We start from the raw sequence: 23,457 nt of genomic DNA, 5'->3' as shown, positions 1-23,457 counted from the left end.
TCATCAGATCCATTCACAGGCACAATTTGGGTCAAAGGGCATGGGGGAATTGTTTTAGCAGTGTAGGAGTAAAGCATCAGAGCTGCATTGTATTAACGCTAATCCAAAGATTGGTGGTGTGACTTTAGTGAAAACCGCCATGAAGGAGATACTATGGACTCTTACTACATCACCCACAGCTGTGACTGGAATATCACTGTTTTCTTGTTTGAGAGGGTGCTTACCAGTAGTTAAATTGTCTTCTTTGTGGGTGAGGGACAGGGGAGGTGACGAAGAGTGTTTGGAGATCGTTTGAGATGGGTGAATGACTTTAATGGCCTCAATGGCAGCACAAGAACAGATATGATGAAAACATGTATGTGAAGTAAAGTGCATGAAACTGTTATAACTTAAGGCTGATTGACACCTGAAATTTAAGGATTTTGTGTAATGGGATTCATCTACCTGTTGAGGTGTACCTAGCCTTTCGATTTATTTTTGCCTTGCTTGCCTTCCTATTTATATTCCCATGAAAGTTTTCATTGTGGAAATGTGGTCTCATGTCATTTGAGTTATCATTCCAAGGTTACCTATGAATTTGCATTTGTGTGACGTGTTACGACTGGCTTGCTCCATTAGGCGTGGTCATACTCATGTTCTTAAAAAGTAAAAGTTGAGGCATTCTGCTCTTTCTGCAGTCTGTGTGTCAGACTATTGGTGATTTTCTTTATTAAACATATACAAAATGCCTTGAATTGCTCTTAACACTCTCACCAGTTACATCAGTCACCATGTTTTAGATATGGCTCAGTAGATTTGTTATATGGTGTAAAAGTGGTGTGGCATTATCCAGAGATGAACTCTATGCTGGAATTGTCTGCATACATTTTCATGAAGGGGGAGTAAAAGAGTAGGGATGTAGTTTGGAGAAATGTTTAGGGTGGCAGAGATCTGCTGTCTTTCAAAGCTTGGAGAGAAGGGTTCAGCCCTTGCTCTCCTGGTTTCAGTAATTAGATCATGCTTTAGTACCCTCTGGCAATCTTTATTTACGTTTCTTTTTCTAAATGTATTTCTTTTCTTTTGGTAAGGTTGTAAACGATCTGGTGTTCAGTGGATCCAGTGACCAATCTGTCCATGCCCACAACATACATGTAAGTTTATCTTTACATACTGTTAATGGCATAAGAAATTGTAAATCATTTTCAAAGCACTCATTACAAGGAAAGGAGCACAAAATATTGTGTATTCATTTTGCTTACAAAGTAAATTAAAAACGAAGTAGTTGCTGATTCTACAGCCACTCTACCAAACACTGTCTCCAGTCTTACAAAATAACTATTTATTCTTTACTTGTGTTGGGCAGAGTTTCTGTAACAACTGAACTTGTTAGAGTAGGATAACTGTGAAGCTTGAAACTAATTTTCATGGAAAGTGGTGGAGAAAAACCCCTCAATCTGCCATCTGAAACACATTCTACACATGTGTGATCCTCCCACTGGAAGAGGGCAAGCAAGTATATTTAAGAGGAACTGGCCTGACCAAGTGCATTTGCAAAGAGGCATTTTTGACTGATTTTTCACAAGTGAGAAGAAGGGTCATGTCCTGAAAAATGTAAGTACTGGTGGCCCTAGCCTTATTGAGCTGAGGTCCTGCAGCATCTGACTTTGAGATTCCTTCAAGCTGACTTGTCCCTGGAAACGAAAGTGCTAGCAGTATTTCATACCATGGATGAATAGTTCAAAAGTTGTGAATTTGATGGGATTAAACACCCACGAATTAATATACCTCCTGAGAAGCTTTTACATGGTCTGGTTACTTTAGCCATAAAATTGACTTGTCATGTTAGGTTTGAACTGTGGTAAAGCTTTTTCAATAATTGCTTAGAGACATTTCAATACATGCAAACAAGTACTATGAGTCAAATGCTGTTACTGAATGTGTGGATATTGAAGTGGTCAATGCCATTTGCTCCTCAGGGAGGAATGATAGCGACAAGCCCAAGGTGATCCCTAACATTCCTTCTTTGTGTACTGGAGTTAAGTCAGAGTCAAACTTTGTAAGCAGTGTGGAATGTAATGTATTTTTTTCTTGGTCAGATACTGCAGAATTTCCATCTTGAGTTCCCTCTTTACTTGATGTGTTTAATTTTGTTTGAGGAAAGGGTATCTTGAAAGTCTGACTGCAAAGTTTACACCAAGTTTTTTCCATGTATCACCCTGTTTGAAATAACAAAATTATAGCATTTTATTTGATATTAGATGCTTCAAGTTCTGCCACTCTCGTAGTGTCCATTTCCAACACTTTTCTTTGTCCCTTGACAGACTGGTGAGCTTGTACGGATCTATAAAGGTCATAATCATGCAGTTACCGTGGTAAACATCTTGGGGAAAGTTATGGTTACAGCGTCCTTGGATAAATTTGTTCGTGTCTATGAGCTTCAGGTAAGGATCAAGTGCTGTTATAAGGAAAAATATTTGAACTGAGATTCACCCAGATAAGTATGAATTATCTTCAAGATTTCAAAACCTATTTGATGTATTGAACCTAGGACATCTGTAGCTTAGTATCAGAGTGTAACCTCATTGTGCATGCCTTCCCTCTGCTTCTCTTAGTGTGACATTTCTTTATGTCTACAGAAGGTTCTTTAACTCAATTGCCTCAAGAACAGGTTAAGTTCAAGGAGTATGCTTTGCAAATATTAATACCATAGTCAGTGTCAGCTGTGACAATTTAATGTTTTCCACTTACTTGAAAGAATAATATCTGGATGGAAGAAACAAGTTATAATGACAGCTCCATTGATATGGTGGTATAATAGAACAGTGGGAAACTAATGTTATTCAGACGGTTCCAAGACTTTAGGAAATGTCAAAAATTCAACTGTGTGAAATTTTCCTTCATAGGACAAACATAGAAAAAGCATTTGTATAGACAAGAATCACTGCTATATAGTCCAACTCTGCAGGTTAGTGCATTAGTAAATATTTTGAGATTCTAAATGAAAGTGACAAAGGTGATGGAAAACTGTTAGTTGAGTAAAAGAGAAGTGTTGGAAATGTTCACATAAAAATTATAGTTCTAGATGGTGTCTGTAAGAAATATCTTATGTTTGTGCTAAAAAATGTAACTCTTCTGTTACTTTCATTTTTTATATGTTAACGTAAGTCTCATGATCGCTTGCAAGTCTACGGAGGACACAAAGACATGATCATGTGTATGACCATCCACAAGAGCATGGTAATTTTTCCTTCTGTTTAATAAACTGAAGAATTGTTAAATATATGGCATGACTCCACTTACTCATTGCTGTTGTTTAAGGAATTGGGAGGCAGGTGGTTGTAAGGGGTTACAGAATGTCATCTGTCGTACAATGGAAAATTAAATGTGCCTTACTAAATGTCCAAATGTTTGACTATTTTTATGCTAAACCTGTGGGGTAAGAGGAAATTCCATCCTTCACTTGTCCTCTGCCCTACACCAGTTCTTGCATCATAGTTGTATCCCCTTATCCTGTGGCTCATTAGATTTCATGCCCACTTTCTTGACAGTCTTTCTTATATCAACTCATTCTTTGCACCTTTTAGCAAAGTCTTCATGCTGTAGAACGGCTTTTTTGTTATCCACTTATACTTTCCTCACTCTTTGGTTATTTGGCTTCTTCCTCATAACACATGTGGTACCAATCAGTTGGTGTTATGAAGCAACAAATGATATGTGCTAAATCTTTCTCTCATCTAGTTTTGCTAATCTCCTTTGCTCACATTTGTTCAGAGACCTGTCCAGTCGGTCAGTTTGTCCTGTGGGTTCAGCCTTATACTAGATCTTTCGTTTTTTTTTTTTTAAATGAATCAACTTATAGCACAGTTATTGCAGGTTCTAAGTCATATAAATAACAGCTGTACTTAAAGTCAATTAAAGATGCTCTATTTAACAACCTCTGATCCCAGCAGGTTACAGTAGTGAGCACTTAACTTGTTAAACCATCTTGCAGGCATAATATAGATATTATTTTAAAAAAAGGCTTTCATTAGAGAGATTCATCTTTGCACCACTGATCTGTAAAGCATGGCTAATCTCCCGATAGGGGAACCAGGAACTTGCAGGTCCCAGAGGCTTATTCGAACAGACAGGTCTTGATGACCTTTTAGAACTCCAGCAGTGAGGCGATGGGCCGGGGTTGCACGAGGATAGGCTGTTACTGGTCTTTGCTGTGATGTGGAAGAAGGAGCATCCTTCACTTCTGCTTCTGTAGATGTGGGGAGTATGGGCGGTTATAGGGAGGTAGAGCGAAGTCTTCTCGCCGGTTGGAACTGGTTAAGGTAGGGAGGTCCTTGGTTTTATAGAGCTTTTTGTGCGTGGGTCAGCAGTTTGAATTAGCATCTCTTCTGTACAGGGAGCCAGTGGAGTTGCCTGAGATGGGGTGTGCTGTTGATTCATCGGTCGAGGACGAGTGGTTGCAGTGTTCTCTCTAATAAGTCTTTGTAGGAGGTGTGCTGCAATTCCCTTTTATAAGTGGGAATCACTCCCTTGCGAGGATTAATGCAGTTAACTTGCAGCTGACATTTTCCAGAGGTCCCCTTTTGTTACTCCCACACTCTGTCTTCTTTCACTCCTAACTCTTAATCTTAGGTCCCTGTGACCAGGGTGACCCGGTGCTGCTTGACTCCAATAGTTACTGGTTGATTGCATAGGCTCATAATCACTCTCACTGGTTTGCTGTGCATTCGATACAACCACATGAGCAGATGGAAAGAGATGTAGCTTGCTCGATTGAGGTTGCAGGAATTGTACTGGGCATAATCCCAACAGTTAGAGCGTGGTCGGGTGAGCATTAAAGGAGCTGACTAGCAGACTGTGAGTTAAAATAGCTTAATCTGCTATACCTATGCTGGAGCCAACGATAACATTTGAATTAGGGTACCATACTTATGATGAAAATTAATATTAATTGGATGGGTGACTTCTTTGAGGGCAATCGATTCTTAACATTGGCCATTTTAAAAAAAGACGTCTGTACAAGAAACTTTAGACAAATTTCTGTATTCTAGAGTAATACACAAATTGATGGCTGTCTCTTGAATTTCCTGTACGAGCCAAATTGCGGATTAGCAATAGGGTGTGCTACAATGAATACAATTGAGGGGGAACCTCATGTCAACCTTGTACAGAAGGTTGCTAAGAACTATCAGTAATGCAAATAATAAGCGTAGGGCATAATGGGAGACAGCAGCTGAGACCCCACATGTTGATGACCAATAGCAACGCAAACTTAAACTGATATCCCACAACTATGAGCTTAAATTGTTGCTTTTTAAGTACCTAACTCAGGTTTATTACCCTCCAAAACGGCTGCTTAGAATGTATCTCAATAGGTGAAGTACTTGTGCGAAGCTGCTTAAGCTGTCTTCAAACACTTGTCCTGTAATTGCCTCTGTGTTGGATTGCTCTTGGAGGACATTGCATGTAAGATTGTATCTTAGACTGAAGAACTGATACCAAGAACTGTTGGCTTTACTAATTGTGAACACTACATTGCAATGTCCTGGTACAGAAACAGGCCTTTAGTTATGAGATTGGTTGCTTGAGTTTACTGGATGTCATGGATTTGAAGAGGAATACATGAAGGTGGCGACCCCAGATTACATACTGAGGATATAAGGGCCCACTTTGTGAACACTTGCTAAAGAGGGGCATTCAACCTAGTGACCATGTTATATGTGCTGCAGTGTGTTAGGGTGTTGTAATGGGTAAGTCTGAGATCCAGCCAAAGGATAGGGGTGGGGGCGCATTATGCAAAGTTCTGGTATGGGGTATAAGATTTGAGTTTCTGATAATATAAAACTGGAAAATGTGCTGACTAATACTCGCTGCAAGTTATGTTGAAGATAGTTTGTTTTTAACAAATATAAACTCTTAATGTGAATTTGTCTTACAAGCAGTGATACATCACTTGTTTCTCTGGGTACTGAACACTAAATTTCCGACCAATATTTTATTGAGAAAATGGGAAGGAAAGGCAAATGTTTTACATTTTTCATAACAACACTAGCCATTTTTCTTAATCACTATCTGTTTATTGGAGTCCTTTTCCATGCTGTTGGTCAAAATCTCAGCAAAATCTAGCTATAGGTCTAGTTGGCTGTGGCTCAACGAATCAGAAATACTCCCGTTCAGTTTGAAAAAGGCTGCATAAATATGGGCATTTTGGAGGCATTGCTCGTAACCAGTTCTTTCCTAGCCTGATATTAATAAGGTGAAACTGAATTTTTATGTTATCAGCACAAATACAAATTCAACCCCCAAGACTTCAAAACATCAGCTGGAGGTTCCACAAAGAAATTGTTCTATAAAGGACAAGTCCCTCAGTCCCTATGTAGGAGAGTGGTTGTGTGGTTGATTAACTCAAAGGAATATATACTTGGTTGACTCCCCAGACGGAAAGGACTGAATCCATGGTAAGTTCATGCCACCAAACCCTTGTTTCCAGGATGTGCAATAGAATTGTATGGTCACCTACTCCAAATGCTGCTGAAATCACCTGTGCACTGATACTGGTGTGATCTTCTATCCCCCATAGATCCTCTACTGCAAATGTATTACTTGAGCTGAGCCTAAATCCAGCCCTGTAAAAGTGCAATTCATTATCCTCCTAAAAAAAATTTAAAAAGTTGAAGTTGGACAAGTAGATTTACCAAAGCTATAGCTGTTAGGCCTGTTAGGAATTGGGCGGGGGGGGGGGGGAAGTTTCCTTAGCAGCTTATTGCTTGTTTAAATTATCCTGAGTACTTAGCCAGAAAAGATCAAACTATTGATAAAGGTTAAATTTACAAGGCAGGCTCTTCTTAGGCACTTAATTGAGGAGTCTTGAGTCATGAGTCTAATCACTTGTTACATTGTATTGACTGGCAATGTTGAATGTTGTTCTTTTTATGGACTGAGTGTTCTGCTTGGAAGTGGTGAATAAAAGTTAATGCATAATGGTAGCCTCCTGTCTTGCTGTAACATTAGCTCTTCTGCCAGCCTGCTCAGTGTTTTCCCTCTTCATGTATATCTTGTTGCTAAAATACAAGGGAATGTACAGCTGAGGTGAGGCACTGATGCTAGCTTCCTTTAATGAGAGAAGAGTTTTACAAAAAATGGAGGAAATGTCTTTAGTAATCCTGGGGAGTGAAGGTATTCTCAAGGTAAAGGAGGATTCTGGCGTTTTGTGGATTTTGGCCTTCTAGACCTTCAGTTTTGCTTCGGTGGTATGGATGATCTACCAAAATAGCTCTCATGTCAATCTGTCTGTGGCTCTGTTTATTTTAAGAGGCATCTCAGATCTATACCATTTGTTTACCTTTTGAAGTTACATAGTTTTCCATGCAATGATTAATTGAAGTATTGTGGATGGCTTGGTATCCAGTAGTGTCAGCGCTACCCGCCAGGTAAGTGGCTCCAACTTACTACAGACTCCAAAAAATCCTCAAACCATTCTACTGCGAACAGTTTGCATACTGCCAAATGAAATGGTTTGCATACTGCCAAATGAAAAAAATATTGGTAGAATCATTAAATTGCTAAACAGAATTCATCTCATACCTATAGTTCTAACCTGCCCTTTCAAAATTCGACAGTTGTTTTCCCCTCTTGACACCTGAGATAGGATAGGTATTGCCTGGATTACGTTGTACCTCTTCAGACTTCCTTGGCCAAACCAACAAAATTTTCAGTTGATTTGCAGACTTGTCAACTGGCAAAACGTTAAAAAAAAAATATTTGTTGATATACCCGCTGTTGCAAGCAACTGTATCTTTGATTGAAAATATTCCTGGGCTGTGGAATGGTTCCGCAACGCTGAGCTTGGAATGCTGTGTTGAGTTGAATGTAGCACAGAGTGAACGCAGCACAAGGCAGGGATGCCCGCTATCATCACTCCTGTTTGCCTTGCCCATAGAGCTGTAGGTGATTCGATTGCGTCTGGGCATGGCCTGCTGGGGCATAATAGTGAGGGGACGTTCACACGCAGTCTCTCTGCATGCTGACGAATCACTCCTCTATGTTACCCACCCGGGGAGTCTGGAGCAGGAACTGTTTGACATTATTACTGAATTTGGACTGATTGAGAGTCAATCGTCAGAAATCAATGGTGTTTCCCCTGACAACCCTGGCACATACACCTTGGGAGTCTCTTCCTGAGCTTAAGCTGCACTGGGTGTGTGATCATTTCTAGTATCTGGGCATACAGGTGGCTCACACCCCAGAGGCCAACTACTGACTGAACATGGGAAAGTTGCTTGTAAACCTCGAGCCATCCATCAACTTTTGGAATTGACTACCTTGGTCTGTGATGGGCTGAGTGGCTCTGAGTTGGATGATACTACTGCGGTGCTGGCTCTGTGCTGCAATCCTCACTTTGCAGAATACCTGTGGCTACCTTCACTAAACTAAATTGTCTACTGGTGTCCCTGGTTTGGACCGGTAAAAGGTGCAGGGTGAAACCAGAGATTCTGAAATTAGACACCAGTTTTTGAGGCCTTGGTTTGCTATATCTCTAAATGTACTACTATGCCGGACTGCTGCATACAAGAAAAAGGCATTGCTGGCAGAGTGGGGAGCTGATGCGAACCTTCCTCGATACTTTATCTGTGGATGTGGATTCCCAGATGGTTACCCATTCATTGTTTGCCAAGTGGCAGAGGTTTCGGAGCAAGCAGTCACGTGCTGCAACAGGCCCCGTACGCTAGGCAGCTGCCCCTCATGTGGCTTCCATGCATCCAACAGATCCAATCAGTGATGGATCTGACTCAATGGTACGAGGTAGGCTGTATCACCGCCAGTGATCTGTTCCTACAACACACCAAGATCTCCCACACAGAGGTGAGGTTTGGATTGGCATCAGGCAGAACTGGAGGAATCCCGAACACTCCATCTGCTGCTGGCCGGGCTCCTCGAGGGGCTTGATCTCCCATTAAAATAAGACCCTGAAAGCCTACTGTCGGACGGACATGTCGGGAGTCCATGAAAGGTGGACGTGTGATTTACCTGAGCCACTCACAGAGGGATAGTTCAAGGAGGTGGCCAGTAACACGCACGTCAAACTTACACAATTCCACTATCTTCACCGCACATACCTAATGCTACAACGGCTACATAGAATTGATGCAATGCTGCCAGCAGTGTGTCCCAGGTATGGGGTGGAGGCAGCAGGGTTCTTTCATATGACTTGGGAGTGTTGCAAGCGGCAGGAATTCTGGCCTGAAATATTATCGGTATTCCAGTGGACCACTCGGGCCTATTGGACGTATCGATCAAACACTGCCTATTGGGAGTCCTCCTGACTCCCAAACAGGGAACCAAGATGAATAATAGATTCATCGTGCTGCGACTGGTGCTGCCCAAATGCCGCATTGCCATTCGCTGGACCCGACCCGGCACACCAGAGGAAAGCAAGTGGCTTGCAGATATGCGCAAATTGGGGGTGGCAGAGGAGCGCAGGTTGAGAATAGTGTGCACTGATGAATATGCTGGGAGGGACCTGGAAAAGTGGGGCATTACGCTGGAGCATTTGGATGAAGAGACTCCCTCAAACCTGATGGAATCCACTGAAAGTCTGCAGCCCCCAGACCTATCAGCACTTGGTGCATTGCTGGGGAGGCTAGTTCCGATGGAGTGCTCGCATGTGCTTTTATCCCTGATGGATTTGCAGACTGACTATCCTTATGCACATTGGCTCTCCCCCACCGGTAGGCATATTGTTACGTGGCATTGACTTTCCCTGCTGCTGAACCCCCACCCTCCCTTACCAGGATTGATTCAGAGTGTGACGGAATGGGTGTGATGTGCTGCTGTAATGCTGCTGGCATTGTTGTTGGTGTTTCTGGCTTCTTGTTTTTATTATTTTGTTATGGTTACTGTTTCACTGCCATTATTGATTTAGGGGATGTCTCCATGGGCAGACAGACCACCAGTCAACCACGGAAGGGACATGGAGTGCATGCATTGTAAGCCAAGTATGGGGACTTGGTCGAGCCACTCAGCCACCACTATATTGGGAAGATTCCTCACAGTCGTCCTTATTACTTATCTTTTCACATATTTACGATATGCTCTGTGTTGGAAATGTCCCTTTTCTGAAGGGTCATCTCCAGACTTTTTGCCTTCCTCCCCTTCTTTTTTTTTGCCATTGTTTTTGTTGGCTTTCTGATTCTGCGCACTTTACCACTGCTATCCAGTGCTAAAGTGCATGTGTGTATGTCTAAAACATGGTAACATTGCCTTCTCCATGGTTGGCATATTCGATTTACTAGTAAGTCCCTAGTAAAGTGCACGGTGTGTGCCCAGGCCTGTAAGTCAAATGCTACTAGTGGACCTGCAGCACTGGTTGTGCCACCCACTAAAGCAGCCTTTCAAACATGCCTCAGGCCTGCTTCTGCAGAGCCTGTGTGTGCATATTGAACTGCCAGTTCGACCTGGCAAGTGTACCCATTACATGTAAGACACCCCTAAGGTCGGCCCTGGTTAGCCCCTATGAGCAGGGTGCAGTGTATTTAAAGAGTTGGACATGTACTTTTCAGTTTAAAATGTTCATGTAGTGAAAAACTCTTGAATTTGTTGTTCACTTGGTCACTATTGCAAGGACTATATCTCCCATAGGCTAGTTTGGGGTCGTTTAAGTGTAATTTCCAATTGGGAAAAGATGGAAAAAATGAGTTTGGTGTCTCTGGACCACAATTTTAAAACACATCTTTTAGTAGAGGTGGTTTTCAAATTGCAGGTCTGAAAATGCCACTTTTAGGAAGTTGCCATTTTCTTACTTTAACCATTCAGTGCCTTAGCCTGCCTCCAATCCACGTCTGGTCTGTGTAAGGTTTAGGTGACAGCTGCATCTGTAAAACACAGGACACTCCACTTCCTCTGCATTCCATCTGCATACCGGTGAGTCTTCCTGGGCAGGAAGGGTGGAGGGGCTCTCACTCATACTTCAAAGGGTAGTGTCCTGACCACACACAAAGGACTGATAAACCCCCACAGACAACTTGGCAGACAGGACTGGGCTGAAAGGGAACTGGGGCACTTCACAACCACTCTTTGAAGTCTCCCCCACTTCAAAGACACATTTGGGGATAAGAACTGGCCCTCTGACACCATACATGGGGAACACTTCAGGCCTGAGAGCATTCTACCAGAAAGAAGGCTTTCATTGTTGTCAGAAGGGAATACCTCTTTGCGGTTTGGTCTTCTGTGTTGGCCTGCTGCCTGATACTTCTTTCCTGGCTGTGAGAGGACTGGATTAACTCTCTACCTCCTGCAATCTAAAGTTTCTGCAAGGCCCTGACTGAGCTTGCCTCCTGTTTCTGAAGCATCAAGGACATCAGAGACTTCACACGCATCTTGCTACCACCACCTGGACTCCTCTGCTGACGGTCCTGCTCTGCCAAGTGGTACCAATTCCAGTTCTGGGCTGTTGGCAGTGAGTGTAGTGCTGCAACACAAGAGCTCACGCAACAACACCGCTGAGTCACTTGGAACCAACACATCCTGCTGCAGAACCACCAATTTGCCACTGCCTGGACTGAAGCCTCGGGCACTGCTCACTGACTGTGCGACACAACAACCCTGACTTACAACGCAGCCCCGGCTTGGCCGACGCAGCACTGACGCATTGGAACCAGTACTCATCGCTTCTGGACATCGATGCCTCTACAACGCTGCCGGATCAGGAAATGATGCATCGCCTGCAAGCACGATGCATCCCCTCCTTGGATCAACGTATCTTCAGTGAGCCTTGACGCAACAAAGGTACTGTCAGCGGGTCTTGATGACTCCTGTTCCTGGCCCGCGTTCCATCACAGTCGGACTGAACTTTTGGATTTGCCCCAAACCATCACGAGAAAATAGCTCTGGGTGGGAGCTATTGTCTTCTAAGCACTGCATTTTGCTTTAATCTTAAAAATTCATAACTTGGCTTGTGTATGTTGGATGTTTGTCGTTTTGATCTTCTTTGAGAGATAAATATTGGTTGTTTTTCTAAACTGGTGTGGAGTCCTTTTGTGCTGTATCACTGTGTGTGTGCACACATACTTTACACGTTGCTTCTTTAGTTTAGCCTGACTGCTCTGTGCCAAGCTACCAGACGGTGAGCATAGGTAAACTTTTAGTGTGTATCTTACTTGCCCTGACTAGGATTGTGGTCCCTACTTGGACAGAGTGCAAACCTCTGCCAACTAGAGACCCGATTTCTAACACTCTGCATCTAAATACTGCTCTGTCAGTGTAACCATATGTGATATCTGGACTGGATTGTGTTATACCATGTTCAATAAAGACATGTTTAAAAAAAAATGAAGTGGACACAGCCAGAACGCAAGTCACATATCTATTGAAAAAATAAATAAATCAATGAACAGTGCCCCACGCCAAGGAAGTTCAGATTGTTCAGTCTCCAGTTAAAATGTAGAAGCCAGTTCAGGACAGGGTTGATCAAACACACAACACTCCAGTAGTCAGATTTGCTTACTAAACAGGTGCTTGTATGATGGCAGCAAAATAGAATTGCTGTCATAGAGGAATTTCTAATTACATAGCCTAGTCAAAGGTATCAAACTACTATAGAGAGCTTTGTGGTTCACACTCAGAGAATTGGGTCTTCCACTACTTTCTTCATCAGCTTGCACGAATATACTAGTTTATATTTTTTCCTTTAAAATTGCATCTGGAAATAAGTTGGTGGAAGGTGAGAAGTTAATATTGGAACATACTTTGTGGGCTACGAAGGAAAGCAGAAACATCACTTACATAGATATCAAATCTGTTGAGCTCGTCCTGTGATGACAATAAATTCTAAATTATTAAGAGAGAGACAGGAGAAGTTCTAAATCATGTAGTCTAAGCAATAGTTTCATTGCATTTGCTTAGTGTCCTAATTGTAATTATTCCTGTTTTTCTTCTGTTTTAGATCTACACAGGTTGTTATGATGGCAGCATCCAAGCCGTACGTCTAAACCTCTTGCAGAATTATCGCTGCTGGGTAAATTGAAAATTATAATTTTTTAATCTGGTATCATACTTCATGTTATTGAGAAAGAACTTAAATATTTGCCTCTTCAAAGAACAGTACTTCCGATAGGCTGACTTCGCACCCCTTTCCACTCACTTTGCCTCTTTCCTCTGTCACCGCCCCACCTATGTATCCCCACTTTGGCTTCCTGTACAGCTAGGTTCCGGCTTTAGAAATGCTAAAAATGCATACATGTGTGAATGAATGTTGTTTGAGATTGATGACTTCTGCTAAGATATTGTCATTATATCTTAAACTTGCATATGTTGTATGGAAAGAGATTCCTGTCAACATATATTAAAACATAGAAACCTAGAACTTTTATTTTCTGTTTTTCTGATGGAAACATCTTCCTGCAGACTCACCAACATAGTATCCACACACCAGACTGGTTCCAGAAACATTATCCAGCAGTAGCTCTCCAGCATTACACGGTGGCATCATGAGACTTCAGCGGTGACTCCACCTGCCCAGGGTGTGACAGCATCAGGACCTATAATGTGCCAGCTGGCCCTAGTTCCTTATTTGCTGGGCCCTATCCATATGTGTAGGAAGTTGGCTCTGTATGTGCTATTTCAAAGTAAGGAATAGCATGCACAGAGTCCAAGGGTTCCCCTTAGAGGTAAAATAGTGGTAAAAAGAGATAATACTAATGCTCTATTTTGTGGTAGTGTGGTCGAGCAGTAGGCTTATCCAAGGATTAGTGTTAAGCATTTGTTGTACATACACATAGACAATAAATGAGGTACAAACACTCAGAGACAAATCCAGCCAATAGGTTTTGTATAGAAAAATATCTTTTCTTAGTTTATTTTAAGAACCACAGGTTCAAATTTAACATGTAATATCTTGTTTGAAAGGTATTGCAGGTAAGTACATTAGGAACTTTGAATCATTTCAATTGCATGTATACTTTTCAAGTTATTCACAAATAGCTACTTTAAAAGTGGACACTTAGTGCAATTTTCACAGTTCCTGGGGGAGGTAAGTTTTTGTTAGTTTTACCAGGTAAGTAAGACACTTACAGGGTTCAGTTCTTGGTCCAAGGTAGCCCACCGTTGGGGGTTCAGAGCAACCCCAAAGTTACCACACCAGCAGCTCAGGGCCGGTCAGGTGCAGAGTTCAAAGTGGTGCCCAAAACGCATAGGCTAGAATGGAGAGAAGGGGGTGCCCCGGTTCCGGTCTGCTTGCAGGTAAGTACCCGCGTCTTCGGAGGGCAGACCAGGGGGGTTTTGTAGGGCACCGGGGGGGACACAAGCCCACACAGAAATTTCACCCTCAGCAGCGCGGGGGCGGCCGGGTGCAGTGTAGAAACAAGCGTCGGGTTTTCAATGTTAGTCTATGAGAGATCAAGGGATCTCTTCAGCGCTGCAGGCAGGCAAGGGAGGGCTTCCTCGGGGAAACCTCCACTTGGGCAAGGGAGAGGGACTCCTGGGGGTCACTTCTCCAGTGAAAGTCCGGTCCTTCAGATCCTGGGGGCTGCGGGTGCAGGGTCTTTTCCAGGCGTCGGGACTTAGGTTTCAGAGAGTCGCGGTCAGGGGAAGCCTCGGGATTCCCTCTGCAGGCGGCGCTGTGGGGGCTCAGGGGGGACAGGTTTTGGTACTCACAGTCGTAGAGTAGTCCGGGGGTCCTCCCTGAGGTGTTGGTTCTCCACCAGCCGAGTCGGGGTCGCCGGGTGCAGTGTTGCAAGTCTCACGCTTCTTGTGGGGAGTTGCAGGGTTCTTTAAAGCTGCTTCTTGAAACAAAGTTGCAGTCTTTTTGGAGCAGGTCCGCTGTCCTCGGGAGTTTCTTGTCGTCGTCGAAGCAGGGCAGTCCTCAGGATTCAGAGGTCGCTGGTCCCTTTGGAAGGCGTCGCTGGAGCAGAGTTCTTTGGAAGGCAGGAGACAGGCCGGTGAGTTTCTGGAGCCAAGGCAGTTGTTGTCTTCTGGTCTTCCTCTGCAGGGGTTTTCAGCTAGGCAGTCCTTCTTCTTGTTGTTGCAGGAATCTAATTTTCTAGGGTTCAGGGTAGCCCTTAAATACTAAATTTAAGGGCGTGTTTAGGTCTAGGGGGTTAGTAGCCAATGGCTACTAGCCCTGAGGGTGGGTACACCCTCTTTGTGCCTCCTCCCAAGGGGAGGGGGACACAATCCTAACCCTATTGGGGGAATCCTCCATCTGCAAGATGGAGGATTTCTAAAAGTTAGAGTCACCTCAGCTCAGGACACCTTAGGGGCTGTCCTGACTGGCCAGTGACTCCTCCTTGTTGCTTTCTTTGTTCCCTCCAGCCTTGCCGCCAAAAGTGGGGGCCGTGGCCGGAGGGGGCGGGCAACTCCACTAAGCTGGAGTGCCCTGCTGGGCTGTGACAAAGGGGTGAGCCTTTGAGGCTCACCGCCAGGTGTTACAGCTCCTGCCTGGGGGAGGTGTTAGCATCTCCACCCAGTGCAGGCTTTGTTACTGGCCTCAGAGTGACAAAGGCACTCTCCCCATGAGGCCAGCAACATGTCTCTAGTGTGGCAGGCTGCTGGAACTAGTCAGCCTACACAGACAGTCGGTTAAGTTTCAGGGGGCACCTCTAAGGTGCCCTCTGGGGTGTATTTTGCAATAAAATGTACACTGGCATCAGTGTGCATTTATTGTGCTGAGAAGTTTGATACCAAACTTCCCAGTTTTCAGTGTAGCCATTATGGTGCTGTGGAGTTCGTGTTTGACAGACTCCCAGACCATATACTCTTATGGCTACCCTGCACTTACAATGTATAAGGTTTTGTTTAGACACTGTAGGGGTACCATGCTCATGCACTGGTACCCTCACCTATGGTATAGTGCACCCTGCCTTAGGGCTGTAAGGCCTGCTAGAGGGGTGACTGACCTATACTTGCATAGGCAGTGAGAGGCTGGCATGGCACCCTGAAGGGAGTGCCATGTCGACTTACTCGTTTTGTTCTCACTAGCACACACAAGCTGGCAAGCAGTGTGTCTGTGCTGAGTGAGAGGTCTCCAGGGTGGCATAAGACATGCTGCAGCCCTTAGAGACCTTCCTTGGCATCAGGGCCCTTGGTACTAGAAGTACCAGTTACAAGGGACTTATCTGGATGCCAGGGTCTGCCAATTGTGGATACAAAAGTACAGGTTAGGGAAAGAACACTGGTGCTGGGGCCTGGTTAGCAGGCCTCAGCACACTTTCAATTGTAAACATAGCATCAGCAAAGGCAAAAAGTCAGGGGGCAACCATGCCAAGGAGGCATTTCCTTACAATATGTCTGTAGCTCTTCTTGATGCTCGCCTTTGAATTTGTTTTATTTTGACAGTGACTAGGCAAATTGTCCCCTAAAGGTTTGGGATTTGAATTCTGATGCAGATGTTGTAAGAAACTGCCTCTGCTCACCCTGTACAATGCGTAGCTGCAGATACGCATGCTGTGCATTATCCTGCCATCTAGTGTTGGGCTCGGAGTGTTACAAGTTGTTTTTCTTCGAAGAATTCTTTTCGAGTCACAAGACCGAGGGACTCCTCCCTTTCGGCTCCATTGAGCACGGGCGTTGACTCCATCTTAGATTGTTTTCTTTCCGCCATCGGGTTCGGACGTGTTCCTCTTTGCTCTGTATTTCGGTTCGGAAAAGTTAGATAGTTATCGGAAAATTAGACAGTATTGTTTGCGCTCGGTACCGAGTTAGTGCTAGCACATCGACACCGAAGAAAGAAGCGTTCTGGCAGCCCTTCGGGGCTTCCACTCTTCAGCGGGGCCTGGTCGGCCCGACCGCGTCCATCTTCAAACCTCATGGACTGGACCCCCTTCCGCTTCTCCCCCAACTGCCATGCAAAGTATCCTTATACAGACCAACACTTGGTCTGTAATCTGTGTTTGTCTCCTGAACACAAAGAGGATACTTGCAAGGCCTGTCGGGCATTTCGATCCAAGAAAACACTGCGAGATCGAAGAGCTCGAACACTCCAGATGGCGTCGACACCGGCCGGGCACATTGACGTCGAAGAAGAGGAGAGATACTACAATCAAGATTTGGACTCGGATGAGTCCGAGAGTGAGCAGCCGAAGACGCAGCAAACAGTGAGTAAACCAGTCCTGACAAGAACGCACTCAAAAATAATGAAGGCCAAGGGGACGCCACTGCCAACAGGCCATGGCTTAACCCGAAAACACGGTGACCAAACATCGGCTCCGAAAAAGGCCTCCCAGCAGCCGAAGACATCCGACTCCGGTCGAGATACCGGCTCCGAACAAACTCGACACCGAGAGTCCAGCACCCCGAAAGTCCAGAAGGTTTCTTCGGAGCCGAAAAAGACTGTAGAAAAACTTTGGTGCCGAAACATGCGGCCTCTGAGCCGAAACCAGGCTCATATACAGAAGAACAAGGCCTTTCAACTCAATTACAAGGGCACAGATTTGAACAAGAACTGGGCATGGGAGAGCCAGACCATACCCAGAGGAGGTTGCATATACAAAAAGACATGGGGAGAATCCGAACTCTTCCTCCACTAAAGATGAAGCGCAAGCTTGCATCCCAAGAAACGGAAAGGCAGCCAAAATCGAAAGTGGCTAAAGAAAAGACACCACCACGGTTCTCGCCACAGCAATCGCCATCACATTCGCCACATCTGTCCCCGGTAGCAACACCCCCAATGATGCAGTCACCGACACACACGGGGATGACCCAGGATGACCCGGATGCATGGGATTTGTATGATGCACCGGTCTCAGACAGTAGTCCTGATTGCTACCCGGCAAGGCCATCACCACCTGAGGACAGCACTGCATACATGCAGGTGGTTTCAAGGGCAGCTACATTCCATAATGTAGCTACGCACGCAGAGCCCATAGAGGACGACTTTTTGTTCAACACCCTGTCATCTACTCTCAGCCAATACCAAAGCTTGCCAATGATGCCAGGCATGTTAAAACACGCCAAACTAGTGTTTCAGGACCCAGTAAAAGGCAGAGCCATCACGCCTAGGGTGGAGAAGAAATATAAACCTCCCCCTACTGACCCTGTATATATCACACAACAATTCACTCCTGATTCGGTGGTAGTGGGAGCAGCCCGGAAAAGGGCAAACTCCCAAACCTCAGGAGACGTGCCACCGCCCGACAAGGAAAGTTGGAAATTCGATGCAACAGGCAAGAGGGTGGCAGCACAGGCAGCCAATCAATGGCGGATTGCCAATTCTCAAGCTCTACTGGCTCGATACGACAGGGCACATTGGGATGAAATGCAGCATCTTATTCAACACCTTCCCAAAGAGTTCCAGAAACGTGCCCAACAGGTTGTTGAGGAGGGCCAAACTATCTCTAACAACCAAATAAGGTCGGCTAAGGACAGTGAACACGGCAATAACCATTCGTAGACACGCGTGGTTACGGACCTCCGGATTTAAGCCAGAAATCCAGCAGGCTGTGCTGAATATGCCTTTCAACGAACAACAATTGTTTGGGCCGGAGGTGGATACGGCAATAGAAAGACTGAAAAAAGACACGGACACGGCCAAAGCCGTGGGCGCGCCCTACTCCTCACAGAGCAGAGGCACTTTTAGGAAGCCGCACTTTAGAGGGGGGTTTCGTGCCCAAACCACAGAGCCTTCCACCTCACAAGTCAGACCCACATATCAGGGCCAGTATCAAAGAGGAGGTTTTCGGGGACAATATAGAGGTGGACAGTTCCCTAAAGAAAGAGGGAAATTCCAGAGCCCAAAAACCCCACAAACCAAACATTGACTTCAATGTCACAAACCCCCACCACACAACACCAGTGTAGGGGGAGACTTACCACATATTACCACAACTGGGAACACATAACAACAGACGCATGGGTCCTAACCATTATCCAACATGGTTATTGCATAGAATTCCTACAATTGCCACCAGATGTGCCCCCAAGACCACACAATATGTCCAAACAACACTTAGACCTGTTACAACTAGAAGTCCAAGCATTGTTACAAAAAGAAGCAATAGAACTAGTACCCAGCCATCAAAAAGGAACAGGTGTCTGCTCCGTGTATTTTCTAATTCCAAAAAAGGACAAAACACTGAGACCCATATTAGACCTCGGAACACTGAATCTTTACATCAACTCAGATCACTTTCACATGGTGACACTTCAAGATGTGATTCCCTTGCTCAAACAACAGGACTACATGTCAACATTAGATCTCAAGGATGCTTATTTCCACATACTCATACATCCTTCACACAGGAAATACTTAAGGTTTGTAATCCAAGGCGTGCATTACCAATTCAAAGTATTACCATTTGGCATAACAACAGCCCCAAGGGTATTCACAAAATGCCTTGCAGTAGTAGCTGCTCACATCAGGAGACAGCATATGCACGTTTTCCCTTACTTAGATGACTGGTTAATAAAAACCAGCACTCAGCAACAGTGTCTTCTACACACACAATACGTCATAGAAACACTACACAAACTAGGGTTCTCCCTAAACTACCAGAAATCACATCTACAACCGTGCCAAATACAACAATACTTAGGAGCAACAATCAACACACAAAAGGGGATTGCCACTCCAAGTCCACAAAGGGTACAAGCCTTCCAAAATGTAATTTTAAACATGTACCCAAACCAACACTATCAAGTGAGGTTTATAATGAAACTCCTAGGCATGATGTCTTCATGCATAGCCACTGTCTCAAACGCAAGACTACACATGCGGCCCTTACACCAGTGCCTAGCAACACAATGGACACAAGCACAGGGTCAACTTCAAGATCTAGTGTTAATAGACCGCCAGGCATACTTCTCGCTTCAATGGTGGAATCCTATAAATTTAAACCAAGGGCAGCCAGTCCAAGACCCAGTGCCACAATACGTGATCACAGCAGATGCTTCCATGATGGGGTGGGGAGCACACCTCAACCAGCACAGTATACAGGGACAATGGGAAGTTCACCAAAAACAACTGCACATAAATTAGTTAGAACTATTAGCAGTGCTTCTAGCATTGAAAGCATTTCAACCACTAATAGCCCACAAACACATTCTTGTCAAAACAGACAACTTGACAACAATGTATTACCTAAACAAACAAGGGGGGACACACTCATCACAACTGTGTCTCTTAGCACAAAAGATTTCGCCATGGGCGATTCACAATCACATTCGCCTAATAGCCGTCAATCTCAGTCGAGATCACCAACAAACACACGAATGGGAGATTCATCCCCAGGTACTACAAAACTACTTTCTACGCTGGGGAACACCAGAAATAGACCTATTTGCAACAAAAGACAACGCAAAATGCCAAGACTTCGCGGCCAGGTATCCACACCCTCAGTCCAAGGGCAATGCATTATGGATGAGTTGGTCAGGGATATTTGCTTACGCTTTTCCCCCTTTCCTTATCTGGTAAACAAATTGAGTCAAAACAGACTCAAACTAATACTATTAGCACCAACCTGGGCTCGCCAACCGTGGTACACAACACTACTGGACCTGTCAGTAGTACCTCGTATCAAACTACCAAACAGACCAGATCTGTTAACACAAACAGCAGATCAGACACCCGAATCCAGCATCGCTCAATCTAGCAATCTGGCTCCTGAAGTCTTAGAATTTGGACATTTAGACCTTACACAAGAATGTATGGAGGTCATTAAGCAAGCTAGAAAACCTACTACAAGACATTGTTACGCAAACAAATGGAAAAGATTTGTTTATTACTGCCATAATAATCAAATTCAACCACTACATGCTTCCGCAAAAAACATTGTAAGCTATTTATTACACTTACAAAAATCTAAACTAGCATTTTCTTCTATCAAAATACATCTCACAGCAATATCTGCCTATCTGCAGATTACACATTCAACATCACTTTTTAGAATCCCAGTCATCAAAGCATTTATGGAGGGTTTAAAAAGAATCATACCCCCGAGAACACCGCCAGTCCCCTCGTGGAACCTCAATATTGTATTAACACGACTTATGGGTCCACCATTTGAATCCATGCACTCCTGTGAGATACAGTACTTAACCTGGAAGGTAGCCTTCCTAATAGCTATCACATCTCTTAGAAGAGTAAGTGAAATACAAGCATTTACTATACATGAAACCTTTATACAAATACATAAACATAAAGTTGTTCTCCGTACAAATCCCAAATTCTTACCAAAAGTTATATTCACCGTTTCACCTAAACCAAACAGTGGAACTCCCAGTCTTTTTTCCACAACCAGACTCAGTAGCAGAAAGAGCCTTACATACGTTAGACATTAAAAGAGCACTAATGTATTACATTGATAGAACAAAACAATTCCGCAAAACAAAACAATTGTTTGTAGCCTTCCAAAAACCTCATGCAGGAAATCCAATATCCAAACAAGGCATTGCCAGATGGATAGTGAAATGTATTCAAACCTGCTATATTAAAGCAAAAAGAAATATACCTATTACGCCAAAAGTGCACTCCATTAGGAAAAAAGGCGCCACAATGGCCTTTCTAGGAAATATACCTATGACAGAAATCTGTAAGGCAGCCACATGGTCTACGCCTCATACATTCACAAAACATTACTGAGTAGATGTGTTAACAACACAACAAGCCACAGTAGGACAGGCTGTATTACGAACATTATTTCATACAACTTCAACTCCTACAGGCTAAGCCAACGCTTTTGGGGAGATAACTGCATAATAGTCTATGCACGGCATGTGTATCTGCAGCTACACATGCCATCGAACGGAAAATGTCACTTACCCAGTGTGCATCTGTTCATGGCATGGGACGCTGCAGATTCACATGCGCCCTCCCGCCTCCCCGGGAGCCTGTAGCCGTTATAAGTTGATGAAACTTGCACATTTGTAAATTTGTAAATATATACTATTTTTATACACATTATGTACATACATACATACTCACTCCATTGCATGGGCACCTTTACTATATACAGAACTCCTACCTCACCCTTTGCGGGGAAAACAATCTAAGATGGAGTCGACGCCCATGCGCAATGGAGCCGAAAGGGAGGAATCCCTCGGTCTCGTGACTCGAAAAGACTTCTTAGAAGAAAAACAACTTGTAACACTCCGAGCCCAACACTAGATGGCAGAATAATGCACAGCATGTGAATCTGCAGCATCCCCCCGCCATCGGGTTCGGACGTGTTCCTTTTTGCTCCGTGTTTCGGGTCGGAAAGTTAGTTAGAATCTCGGAAAATTCGTCGGTATTGTTTGCGTTCGGTGTCGGATTAGTTACAACAGATCGACACCGATTTTCGAAGAGCTGCAGTGGCCCTTTGGGGTTTTTTCAATCCCCCGTCGGGGCCTGGTCGGCCCGGCCACGTGTCTCTTCAAGGCTGATGGAACGGACCCCATTCCGCTTCTGCCCAAAATGCCATAACAAGTATCCATATACAGATCAACATCTGGTCTGTAACTTGTGTTTGTCGCCAGAACACAAGGAAGATACTTGTGAAGCCTGTCGAGCGTTTCGGTCCAGGAAGACACTAAGGGACCAAAGAGCAAGAAGACTGCAAATGGCGTTGGTGCCGACAGGACAAGGGCGTTTTGAGGAGGATAAAGAAACATTCTCCATCCAGGAATCGGACTCGGAGGAGATCGATCCCGAGGAAACGCCGAAAACCGTGAGTAAGATGTCGAAACACAAAACTCACGAAAAGACCACGAAAGCCCAGGGGACGCCACCGCCAACAGGCCATGGCTTAACCCGAAAAATAGGTGACCGATCATCAGCACCGAAGAAGGGCACGCTGGTGTCGAAGTCATCTGACTCCGGTCGAGATACCGCCACACAGCAATCTCGGGCCCGAGATAGTGGCTCCGAGCAGGTTCGGCACCGAGACAGCGGCACCGAAATGGGTCGGCACTGAGAGACCACGACGCCGAAAGTAAAAAAGGTTTCGTCAGAACCAAAAAAAGCAGCCGAAAAGGTTTAGGTACCGAAACATCCGGCCTTGGAACCAATTCAGAGGAACAAGGACTGTCCTCACAAATGAAGACACATGGAGTTGGACAGGAATTGGAGACAATAGAGCCAGACTACACACAAAGAAGGCTCCATATCCAAAAAGAAACAGGGAAAATCAGCACTCTTCCTCCAATCAAAATGAAACGCAAACTTGCCTTCCAAGAAAAGGACAAGCAGCCAAAGGCAAAGGTGGCTAAACAAGTAACACCGCCACCATCTCCACAACACTCTCCGCAACCATCACCGGTAGCCACTCCACCAATGATGCAATCCCCAACTCATACAGGAATGAGTCAAGATGACCCTGACGCGTGGGACCTTTATGACGCACCAGTGTCAGATAATAGTCCTGAATGCTATCCAGCTAGACCGTCGCCACCAGAGGATAGTACAGCCTACGCACAGGTGGTGTCGAGAGCAGCGGCATTTCATAATGTCAGCCTTTATGCAGAGCCCATTGAAGACGACTTTCTTTTTAACACACTGTCGTCCACACACAGCCA

General features: G+C 44.6%; 1 protein-coding gene across 3 annotated transcripts in view; it reads left to right on the top strand.

Annotated features, from left to right (window-relative positions):
* The window catches only part of ZNF106 (zinc finger protein 106), a 331,145-nt gene that overhangs the window by 207,589 nt on the left and 100,099 nt on the right, over positions 1 to 23,457 (top strand). For all 3 annotated transcript variants that reach the window (XM_069208786.1, XM_069208785.1, XM_069208787.1), the window contains 4 exons: positions 1,068 to 1,130; positions 2,301 to 2,420; positions 3,145 to 3,216; positions 12,917 to 12,988. In XM_069208786.1, the coding sequence (XP_069064887.1) occupies positions 1,068 to 1,130; positions 2,301 to 2,420; positions 3,145 to 3,216; positions 12,917 to 12,988 (327 nt within the window). The remainder of the gene's footprint in view (positions 1 to 1,067; positions 1,131 to 2,300; positions 2,421 to 3,144; positions 3,217 to 12,916; positions 12,989 to 23,457) is intronic.

This window comes from Pleurodeles waltl, chromosome 9, assembly GCF_031143425.1.
Source record: "Pleurodeles waltl isolate 20211129_DDA chromosome 9, aPleWal1.hap1.20221129, whole genome shotgun sequence".
Lineage (NCBI taxonomy): Eukaryota > Metazoa > Chordata > Amphibia > Caudata > Salamandridae > Pleurodeles > Pleurodeles waltl.
Note: the sequence above shows the minus strand (reverse complement) of the source record. Positions and strands in the feature narration are given on the sequence as shown.